This window comes from Panulirus ornatus, chromosome 59 (assembly GCF_036320965.1).
Source record: "Panulirus ornatus isolate Po-2019 chromosome 59, ASM3632096v1, whole genome shotgun sequence".
NCBI classification, from domain to species: Eukaryota; Metazoa; Arthropoda; class Malacostraca; order Decapoda; family Palinuridae; genus Panulirus; species Panulirus ornatus.
In genome coordinates this window covers 26882542-26895041 of record NC_092282.1, presented here as the reverse complement: position 1 = coordinate 26895041, position 12500 = coordinate 26882542, and the positions used below count along the sequence as shown (strand labels likewise).

The following is a 12500-nucleotide window of genomic DNA, read 5'->3' as shown; positions in this document are numbered from 1 at the left end:
CGCACATGCGGGGGGAGGGGGTTGTCATTTCATATGTGGCGGGATGGCAACGGGAATGAATAAAGGCAGACAGTATGAATTATGTGCATGTGTATATATGTATATGTCTGTATATATATATATATATATATATATATATATATATATATATATATATATATATATATATATATATATGTAAGGCATGTGTACGTGTAGGAAGAGAGGAAAGTGATTGGTTCTCAGTGAATGTCGGTTTGCGGCAGGGGTGTGTGATGTCTCCATGGTTGTTTAATTTGTTTATGGATGGGGTTGTTAGGGAGGTAAATGCAAGAGTCCTGGAAAGAGGGGCAAGTATGAAGTCTGTTGGGGATGAGAGAGCTTGGGAAGTGAGTCAGTTGTTGTTCGCTGATGATACAGCGCTGGTGGCTGATTCATGTGAGAAACTGCAGAAGCTGGTGACTGAGTTTGGTAAAGTGTGTGGAAGAAGAAAGTTAAGAGTAAATGTGAATAAGAGCAAGGTTATTAGGTACAGTAGGGGTGAGGGTCAAGTTAATTGGGAGGTGAGTTTGAATGGAGAAAAACTGGAGGAAGTGAAGTGTTTTAGATATCTTGGAGTGGATCTGTCAGTGGATGGAACCATGGAAGCGGAAGTGGATCATAGGGTGGGGGAGGGGGCGAAAATTTTGGGAGCCTTGAAAAATGTGTGGAAGTCGAGAACATTATCTCGGAAAGCAAAAATGGGTATGTTTGAAGGAATAGTGGTTCCAACAATGTTGTATGGTTGCGAGGCGTGGGCTATGGATAGAGATGTGCACAGGAGGATGGATGTGCTGGAAATGAGATGTTTGAGGAAAATGTGTGGTGTGAGGTGGTTTGATCGAGTAAGTAACGTAAGGGTAAGAGAGATGTGTGGAAATAAAAAGAGCGTGGTTGAGAGAGCAGAAGAGGGTGTTTTGAAATGGTTTGGGCACATGGAGAGAATGAGTGAGGAAAGATTGACCAAGAGGATATATGTGTCGGAGGTGGAGGGAACGAGGAGAAGAGGGAGACCAAATTGGAGGTGGAAAGATGGAGTGAAAAAGATTTTGTGTGATCGGGGCCTGAACATGCAGGAGGGTGAAAGGAGGGCAAGGAATAGAGTGAATTGGAGCGATGTGGTATACCGGGGTTGACGTGCTGTCAGTGGATTGAATCAAGGCATGTGAAGCGTCTGGGGTAAACCATGGAAAGCTGTGTAGGTATGTATATTTGCGTGTGTGGACGTGTGTATGTACATGTGTATGGGGGGGGGGTTGGGCCATTTCTTTCGTCTGTTTCGTTGCGCTACCTCGCAAACGCGGGAGACAGCGACAAAGTATAAAAAAAAAAAAAAAAAAAAAAAATATATATATATATATATATATATATATATATATATATATATATATATATATATATATATATATATTTGCTTTGTCGCTGTCTCCCGCGTTTGCGAGGTAGCGCAAGGAAACAGACGAAATTTATAGGTATGTATATGTGCGTGTGTGGACGTGTATGCACATACATGTGTATGTGGGTGGGTTGGGCCATTCTTTCGTCTGTTTCCTCGCGCTACCTCGCTAACGCGGGAGACAGCGACAAAGCACAATAAAAAAAGATAAATATATATATATATATATATATATATATATATATATATATGTATATATATATATATATATATATATATATATATATATATATATATATGTATATATATATATATATATATCCTATAGTGGCTCAGTTGTATTCTTGTACAGGTTGTGTTGTGAGATGGTTGTGAATATACAAACCCAAAATTTAATTACACCTGGACGCTTTGTTCTCGTTAGTGACCTTGTTACGTATAGAAATTGTCTATTTCTAAATCTAAGATATTTTTGAGGTCATTGTGAGATGGAAATCTCAGGTCTCAGACGAGTTTAGGTCATGAATGAAAGTCTGCAGTGCCAAGGTTGCGCTCCACACGAGAGCAGGGTTAGGTGGTACACTTTGGTGATGGCTACGTCGTCGACACACGCCACTTTTCCCACATGGATATTGTGACAGCATGGACGGTACACCCGGCTGTACCGTGTAGCTCAGGGTACACTGGTTACATTGAGCCATCTTTACCTTGTAGCCCACGGTACACCGTGCCCGGGTGTACCGTGTGGCCCACGTTACAGCAGTTACACCGTGGCCGGGTGTACCGTGTGGCCCACGTTACAGCAGGTACACCATGCCCGGGTGTACCGTGTGGCCCACAGTACAGCAGGTACACCGTGCCCGGGTGTACCGTGTGGCCCACGTTACAGCAGGCACACCGTGCCCGGGTGTACCGTGTGGCCCACGTTACAGCAGGCACACCGTGCCCGGGTGTACCGTGTGGCCCACGGTACAGTAGGTAAACCGTGCCCAAGTGTACCGTGTGGCCCACGGTACAGCAGGTACACCGTGCCCGGGTGTACCGTGTGGCCCACAGTACAGCAGGTACACCGTGCCCGGGTGTACCGTGTGGCCCACGTTACAGCAGGTACACCGTGCCCAAGTGTACCATGTGGCCCACGGTACAGTAGGTAAACCGTGCCCAAGTGTACCGTGTGGCCCACGGTACAGCAGGTACAGTGGGCCTGATTCATTCTCCATTATATTGTAGATAACAAGTCTTGCACTACTATGTTTGTCTGTCTCTACGTCCATATTTAGCTGTATCTGTTGATCGTGTCACACTACAGGTAACGCCCGTGCTTCATTTGTAACCATAAATAGAAAACGTTGTGAGGAAAATAGGCATTTTTGTACTTTTTTTTAAAACTTTTTGTGTAAGATAGGGAGACCTAGGAAGGTAATTGAGTTACCCCCGCCAACCGATCCGTGAACGAAAACGGATGACACCGTTTTCTACGACTTCCTGGCGCTCATCTTTAGAGGCATCCGTTTTCTCTTGTCAATGGTCAGAGAAAATGGTTGCTTATGGAGACTTGAGAGGGGAAACTTAGGTGAACTGATTATGTCATCATTAATGACCCAAGAATGTTTCTATTGGTTTTGTTTTCATTATTATACAATAATTTTGTATTTATCCAACAATCGAAAATGTTTCTAACACAAGATAGTGTTACTTGTGTCATGTCAGATACGTGTTCATAGTCTGGGGGTCGTTGACCTGACCTGGTATTGAGGGTGTAGTCAATATTGACCTTCGACCTGACCCACAAGGGTTATAGGTCACAAAGGCAGTGTTGTCAGTGATGTAGTTTGGTTAAGATAAAGAGTTGTGACTTCTAAAGGAGATGAGAACCCTTCGTGTTTATGACCTTTGACCTCCACCATATGGGGTCAGACGGCCTCGTGTCGTGGAGGATTGTGTAGTGAAGATAACAGTGGGTAGAGTACATGACACATACTGGTCATCACAGTGGTGTGATCAGTATGACAGACCTTTGAGCTTAATACTTACCTACTTTTCCATTATTTAGTGTTATTATTCTCATTATTATTATTATTATTATTATTATTATTATTATTATTATTATCATTATTGATATCATTATAATCATGAGTAATAAGTTAGTAGTGAAGCTATGTAGTAATGTGTTGACATGTGTCATGTATGTTGTAGTGATGATGGTAGTAATATGTTGACATGTATCATGTATGTATGTAGTGATGATGATGGTAGTAATATGTTGATATATGTCATGTATGTAGTGATGATGATGGTAGTAATATGTTGATATATGTCATGTATGTAGTGATGATGATGGTAGTAATATGTTGATATATGTCATGTATGTAGTGATGATGATGGTAGTAATATGTTAACATGTGTCATGTATGTGATGATGATGGTAGTAATTGATGGTTTGTGTTGTGCAGGAGGCGCTGGTGGAGCAGGAGGATGTTCGGTGTGGCCGGCCGGCACGCCAGGCGTCGTACTAGCTCGGCGTCCTTGTTGTCGTCTTCGTCGTCGTTGCTGCCAGCCTCCCGCTCCCCCTCCAGGCTGGCGTCGCCCGCCGCACGCAGGAACACCAGTGGTTCTCTCACCTCCCTCTGCCGCTCCCCAGCTCCCCTGGGGACAAGCCCCTCCCCAGCACGCTCCCCGGGCACCTCTCCAGGCCGCGCCCCGCCCAGGTCACCCTCGCGCTCCCCAGGCAGGTCGTCCCTGGGGTCGATCGAGGAGTCGTCCATCGTGGTGGTGACCAGACGACACTCGTCCCTCACCTCAGACGGCCATGGCGTCCTCGTGGAGGAGGAGGAGGAGGAGGAGGAGGAGGACGGGCAGGAGCCTCCTGCAGGAGCATCTACCGCTCCTGACGACGACGCAGAAGGAGACAAGTCAGACCAGGATCACGAGGAGGACCACCTGGGGGCGCGGCGGCTCTCAGAGCTGAGTGTCAGCAACAGGTCGGAGGGTAGCGTGGTGATGGGGGCCCCCAGCGAGGGCCCCAGCGGGGGCAAGAAGCAGGTGCGCCTCAGTCTGCCCAACGGGCCCTACGTACAGCGGTACCCGCCCCTGACCTCGCCCTCACCGCTCACTGGTGCTGGCTACTTCCGACGGCGGACAGCAGTGACCTTGAGCGACCACAAGAGCTGCGCCCTGGTCCAGTCCAACATGAAGATGGGCCTGGGTGACCTCATGTGAGTACCTCACCACCTTCCTCCTCCTGCATGACTGCTCCAACTTGCCTTACACTCGCATAGCTAAAGTCATCCAATCAGCGTAGCAGTCATGTATGGAAGAGCCATTTTCCTCTTTCCACATGTCATTTTCAAATAGTTATAGTTTTCTCTACATTTTCCTTGATCAACATGACATCTTCACACTGGACGTGTGTGCCCGTCCCCACACTAACAGTTCGATGCGACTGGACTGAAACCATTCGTGCCAGAGTTCGAAATATGACGTCATTTCCATAACTTCTGGACAACAGAGGTTACACAACTGATACAGTGTTTACCTGTATCTCTGTCCTTAAACTGTGGGGAGGGTTGTGGGCGGGGGAAATGGCTCCTCAAAGGCTAATTTTAGTGTCTACAAAAGATTTCGAATACGTTAGACCTGGGTCTGGTTCTGGATTGGTGTTATTTCGTGAAATAAATTTCCTTTTACTTGTTACTACAAGACGAAATGTTATCTACGTCATCGTCACGTGATGACGTCACGTGGTCAGTATTCATCACACAGTCGACGCAGTTTGTCCAAACACAACATCACATATGGTCAACATCTCGTGAATTTATTTCTAACATTGTTTGAGTGTAGAGAAAACGGGTATGACATGGCGAGGGTCCACACTAAGGTCGGATCTTGATTGAAGTGTAGAGAGGATTAGGGAAGGGAAATGGAAGACACAAGGGAAAGTATTGACGAGTTTTGGAGGAAGTGAAAAAAACTGTCTTTTAAAATGTGTGGCAGGTCGTACTTACTGGGAGAGACATGAGAGGGGAGAGAACTGCACAGTTTCGAGGTTTAGTGATAGAAACTGCATCTTGGAGGCATTACACTTGACCAGATTTGATTTTACCCGGCTGACATATCCTGTCCAAGTCTGAGCTTATTGAGGAGATGTATCGAGACGAGATGCAGATCGAGTGAGAGGAAAAGGAGCAGAATTGAAGGGTGTGGTGGAATGCAGTGTCGAGTCGTCAGCGTGTGAGTGCAATGGATTATTTGTGGAGGAGAAGAAATCGTTAATAAAAAGGAGAAATAGTGTAGAGGACGGCACAGAACCTTGAGGGACACCGCTGTTGATGGAGAAAAGGTGAGGGGCTGATCCATCAACAGCCACAGAGATAGATCGGCCAGAGAGGAAGCTAGATATGATGGAGCAAAGTGAGGGAGGGAAGCCAGAGTTGAGACCCCGATGCCACACCCTAGCATAAGTCTTACATATGTCAAGGGCAACGACACATGACTCCCCAAAATCTTTCATGGATAATGACCAGACATTAGTAAGATAAGAAAAAATATCACCAGTGGATCTCGCCTTACTGAACCTATAATGATGATCAAAGTCCGTAAGATTCAAGATATTTGAGAATATGGAAGTTGAGGAAGGATTCAAATATTTTGGAAAAGGTAGATGTTATAATAGGAGGATTATATATATATATATATATATATATATATATATATATATATATATATATATATATATATATATATATATATATATATATATATATATTGGACTCATAGGAGACAGCGACAAAGTATAAAAAAAAAAAAAAAAATATATATATATATATATATATATATATATATATATATATATATATATATATATATATATATATATATATATATGTATATATAATGTTCTGTTTTATAGCAGTGGTGATACACGTACCACTTAGGTTATATCAAACACAGTTAAGTGTTAGAACCATATACGATAGACTCCTATTAACTTCTCCATTTTCTACAATGGGAGTGTGACCATTTTCTTTGGTTGGTTGTATGGTACACTGCAGGAACACAGCGACAATGAAGAAAATATGAAAGTGTAAGAAACTTTGATTATACATTTTGTTTATTCTTTTCTTGGTGACTCTACATTTATCATTTGCATGACACATAAGGCAAGTTTGAACTATTTGTGTATTATTATTATTATTATTATTATTATTAATAGTATTGGAGAACGTAGGTCAAGGTTGTGACAAGGGTCATGCCACCGGCTGAGCTGTCATGTGGCTGATGAACGACACACTTGACCAGAGGAAAATGTAGAGAGGGATAGAAGGAAAACAAGTGCTGGGCCTCACCAATAGACCAATAACATTGATTTACGTACACACAAATAGTCGGAATAGTGTAATGCACACACTGATGAACTTATATTAACTTAATTCGTCAATAGACTTTCATATATGGCTTACTAACTTGCACACACACACACACACACACACACACACACATTCATGTGTACGTCATTTCTGCTTGCTGTCCAGTTCTGATACATAGATGTGTAATATTGAGTACGATGCTGATCAGTAACAGTCACTGTCTTTATTAAGAGTTACTGAGAATGGTTCCTCTCCATGTATTATACCCAGTGGGTGTCTTTACCAGTCATTCTGTCCGTTTATGATAGTCCCCCTGAGGAAACCCTATTTTCTGAACACTTGACCGTTTTCTGTGATCCGGCGGCAGCGCTGGATGGGACCATTTTCTCGTAACTCAGAAGACCGTTTTCTGTGGTGGGGAGACTAGACCATTTGTCGACCAGTTATTCACTAAATTGAATATTTTTTTTTAAATTGATTATAACCAACTTAATTTCGTTAAGGGTAATTGATTACCTGTTACCTGTATTACTCAACGGTAAATGAAATATACTGGCGCAACCTCTGACTCGTTATGCATCTGGATAAAAGAGAAAATGTAGATAAATATAGATATCTTTTTATTCAGATGAAAGAGATTATCTGCTCTTTGATAACTTCCTCCTCTTCTACATAGTCTTTCTTATCAGCAACAGATTACTGTAGCCTGCGTCAGTAGACTACTGTAGCCTGCGTCAGTAGACTACTGTAGCCTGCGTCAGTAGACTACTGTAGCCTGCGTCAGTAGACTACTGTAGTCTGCGTCAGTAGTCTATTGTGGCCAACTAACGCCCTCCCCTCCCCCCCAACCTTCACCATCATTCCCCACTTTTGTTACTCCCTCCCTTTCCTCACTCATTCTCTCCATGTGCCCAAACCATTTCAAAACACCCTCTTCTGCTCTCTCAACCACGCTCTTTTTATTTCCACACATCTCTCTTACCCTTACGTTACTCACTCGATCAAACCACCTCACACCACACATTGTCCTCAAACATCTCATTTCCAGCACATCCATCCTCCTGCGCACAACTCTATCCATAGCCCACGCCTCGCAACCATACAACATTGTATATATATATATATATATATATATATATATATATAGTTAATGATAGATTAGATTAAGATAATGAGTTAGACACTTAGGAAAACCACAGCTGAAGTAGACAATAATAGTTAAGGTCAAAGGTCGATGGCGTGTATGATAGATGATGAAGGGATGTTAGATAGATAGATAGATAGATAGATAGATAGATGGAGTAGAGCAGGGAACAGAAGTAAGACAGTGGCAGCAGACGATGCCAGTAGAAGACTCTGGCCAGCAGACACAGACCTCGACAAGCAAACAGAAAAATGATAGACTGTTCTTGTAGTTTATTAAAGAAAAACAGAAAATCGGGCAGCAGACACCTGCTTGTAGGGAGGATGAGGGTGGAGGGAGAACAGAGGAGGGAACAGTGGTGGTAAGGAAGGAGAGTGGTGGGTGGGCAAGAGCCAGTACGGTGGCACAGGCAACAGATCTCGGGGAGCAACAGACCAGGAGGGATAACAGACAGACCAGAAGGAGCAACAAACAGACCAAGAGAGGGAACAGACACACCAGCAGAGGGAACAGACAGACCAGCAGGGGCAACAAACAGACCAAGAGAGGGAACAGACAGACCAGCAGTGGCAACAGACAGACCAGGAGGGGCAACAGACAGACCAGGAGGGGCAACAGACAGACCAGCAGTGGCAACAGACAGACCAGGAGGGGCAACAGACAGACCAGGAGGGGCAACAGACAGACCAGCAGTGGCAACAGACAGACCAGGAGGGGCAACAGACAGACCAGGAGGGGCAACAGACAGACCAGGAGGGGCAACAGACAGACCAGGAGAGGCAACAGACAGACCAGGAGGGGCAACAGACAGACCAGGAGGGGCAACAGACAGACCAGGAGGGGCAACAGACAGACCAGGAGAGGCAACAGACAGACCAGGAGGGGCAACAGACAGACCAGGAGAGGAAACAGACAGACCAGGAGGGGCAACAGATAGACCAGCAGAGGTAACAGACAGACCAGGAGGGGCAACAGACAGACCAGGAGAGGAAACAGACAGACCAGGAGAGGCAACAGACAGACCAGGAGAGGCAACAGACAGACCAGGAGAGGTAACAGACAGACCAGGAGAGGCAACAGACAGACCAGGAGAGGAAACAGACAGACCAGGAGAGGCAACAGACAGACCAGGAGAGGCAACAGACAGACCAGGAGAGGCAACAGACAGACCAGGAGAGGAAACAGACAGACCAGGAGAGGCAACAGACAGACCAGGAGAGGCAACAGACAGACCAGGAGAGGCAACAGACAGACCAGGAGAGGAAACAGACAGTGGAGAGGGTGTAGATGGAGGGAGGGGGAAGGGGGAGATGTAAGAAGAGGGAGAGATAGATGGGATAAAGGAGGAAGAGAAGATAGAAGGAGTAAAGAGAGGGAGGAAGAGTAGGAAGAGAGAGAGAGAGAGAGAGAGAGAGAGAGAGAGAGAGAGAGAGAGAGAGAGAGAGAGAGAGAGAGAGTGCAGCTGAATGAGTGGCAAGGCTCACTCTCACACCTTCGGCCGGATCGATACTCTCCCAGCGCCTCTCTCCTCTCACTGGCCAGCCAATCACAACGGGGCTTCAAACCATCCCGACCCTCCCATTGGTCCAGTCCAGCTCTCACTCCTCTCACTCGCCAGCCAATCACAACGGGGCTTGAAATCATCCCGACCCTCCCATTGGCCAAGCATAACTGGGGCACAGAAGCTTAAGCTGAATGGGACGTAGAGGCTCAAGCTGAGGAGGGTGACATAGCAGCTTAGAATGAGGGACATAGAAGTTCATGCTGAATGGAAGGATGCACAGAAGGACATCCAAGCTTGAGCTGAAGTGGGACATACAAGCTTGAGCTGTGGGGGGAGAGGGGTGATGTAAGCTTAAGGGAAGAGATGGATCGCATGTGGACGACCTGCATCACGGACGATGGACGACCTGCATCACGGACGGTGGACGACCTGCATCACGGACGGTGGACGACCTGCATCACGGACGGTGGACGACCTGCATCACGGACGGTGGACGACCTGCATCACGGACGGTGGACGACCTGCATCACGGACGGTGGACGACCTGCATCACGGACGGTGGACGACCTGCATCACGGACGGTGGACGACCTGCATCACGGACGGTGGACGACCTGCATCACGGACGGTGGACGACCTGCATCACGGACGGTGGACGACCTGCATCACGGACGGTGGACGACCTGCATCACGGACGGTGGACGACCTGCATCACGGACGGTGGACGACCTGCATCACGGACGGTGGACGACCTGCATCACGGACGGTGGACGACCTGCATCACGGACGGTGGACGACCTGCATCACGGACGGTGGACGACCTGCATCACGGACGGTGGACGACCTGCATCACGGACGATGGACGACCTACATCACGGACGGTGGACGACCTGCATCACGGACGGTGGACGACCTGCATCACGGACGGTGGACGACCTGCATCACGGACGGTGGACGACCTGCATCACGGACGGTGGACGACCTACATCACGGACGATGGACGACCTGCATCACGGACGGTGGACGACCTACATCACGGACGATGGACGACCAGTATGTTCGTGGTGTGGGGGTGTGGGCAGTAGACAAGACAAGTGGTAGATGTGATGAAGACACTTCCCTCTCCCTAGCTACGACACACGGTAAAGTCCCAGCCAGGCTCCCTAGCTCGTGTCCCAGCCACACACACACACACACACACACACACACACACACACACACACACACACCATCACTTCCTCAACACCCCCCTCCCCCCTCCCCCCCCGGTTATCATGGTGGGACCTTATCTACCACAACCCAGGCAGGCACAACCCCCCCCCCCCTCATGACCTACAACCTCCCCCACCTGCCCGTCCCTCACCTGGGGCGTCCCACAGGGGACTAGGCTGGGACTTCGCTGTCCCACACTCGCTGACGTGGTACAGGCCCGCCTGACGGAGGCACACTGTCAGCGACGTCAGCATCAGCTCTGCTGACCACTGCTTCCACAACACCCTCAGTGGTCAGACTTCCACCACTGCCAACCCACTACCTACACTCAACCACGTACACCAAGCTACCAGCCCTCTCCAACCACCTACTGTCCCATCCCTACTGTCCCACAACCCACTGTCCCACAACCCACTGTCCCCACCCCTACTGTCCCACAACCCACTGTCCCACAACCCACTGTCCCCACCCTCTACTGTCCTACAACCCACTGTCCCACAACCCACTGTCCCACAACCCACTGTCCCCACCCCTACTGTCCCACAACCCACTGTCCCACAACCCACTTTCCCACAACCCACTGTCCCCACCCCCTACTGTCCCAAAACCCACTGTCCCACAACCCACTGTCCCACCCCCTTCTGTCTCACTCGGCGCCAGTCCCCTCCAAGTTGTATGTGTGTGTGTGTGTGTGTGTGTACGTGTGTAGTCAGGCCAGGCCAAACGTACACAAGTGGTGGCAGTTATGTGTACACATCGTCCAGGTGACTGAAATAACACCTTCACCTGTGAACACTGGTCAACCCCCCCCCCCCCCCCCGACCCACGCACGCACGCACGCGCGAGCACGCGCGAGCACGCGAAGCGCTTCTGTCTAATTACCTCAGTCACGAGCCTCTCTCTCTCTCTCTCTCTCTCTCTCTCTCTCTCTCTCTCTCTCTCTCTCATCTTGAGTGTTGCTGGGTTGTGACATTTTAAGCCGGCCACAGTGAGTGAGTGAGTGAGTGAGTGCTGGCCCGGGCGATGCCACACATTATCTCCACTATACCATCACACTTGATGTGTTTGTCTTGCTTCACCTTCACGTCTCCATTCTGGAATATTACGAATATTTAACATGACGAGTCTTGCTCCTGAATATTACGAATATTTAACATGAGTCTCGGTGCAGAATATTATATTTAACATGAGTCTTGCTGCAGAATATTACAAATATTTAACATGAGTCTCGGTGCAGAATATTACAAATATTTAACATGAGTCTCGGTGCAGAATATTATAATATTTAACATGACGAGTCTTGCTGCAGAATATTACAAATATTTAATATTCAGTTGTGGAGCGTGCCAGCCCAGCCAGGACTTTACCATCAACTCGTACTGTGTCATGTTATTATAACATGGTAGTCGTAGTATGATGATAACTTGTGTCATGTTATTATAACATGGTAGTTGTTGTATGATGATAACTTGTGTCATGTTATTATAACATGGTAGTTGTTGTATGATGATAACTTGTGTCATGTTATTATAACATGGTAGTTGTAGTATGATGATAACTTGTGTCATGTTATTATAACATGGTAGTTGTGGTATGATGATAACTTGTGTCATGTTATTATAACATGGTAGTTGTTGTATGATGATAACTTGTGTCATGTTATTATAACATGGTAGTTGTTGTATGATGATAACTTGTGTCATGTTATTATAACATGGTAGTTGTAGTATGATGATAACTTGTGTCATGTTATTATAACATGGTAGTTGTGGTATGATGATAACTTGTGTCATGTTATTATAACATGGTAGTTGTTGTATGATGATAACTTGTGTCATGTTATTATAACATGGTAGTTGTT

The 12500-nt window shown here is 46.7% G+C and overlaps 1 protein-coding gene across 1 annotated transcript in view; it reads left to right on the top strand.

Moving 5' to 3' along the window:
• Positions 1-12500, top strand: part of cac (calcium voltage-gated channel subunit cacophony) — a 1845957-nt gene that overhangs the window by 165317 nt on the left and 1668140 nt on the right. Inside the window, exon 4 of the mRNA XM_071696567.1 lies at positions 3868-4629. Within this exon, the coding sequence (XP_071552668.1) occupies positions 3868-4629 (762 nt within the window). The remainder of the gene's footprint in view (positions 1-3867; positions 4630-12500) is intronic.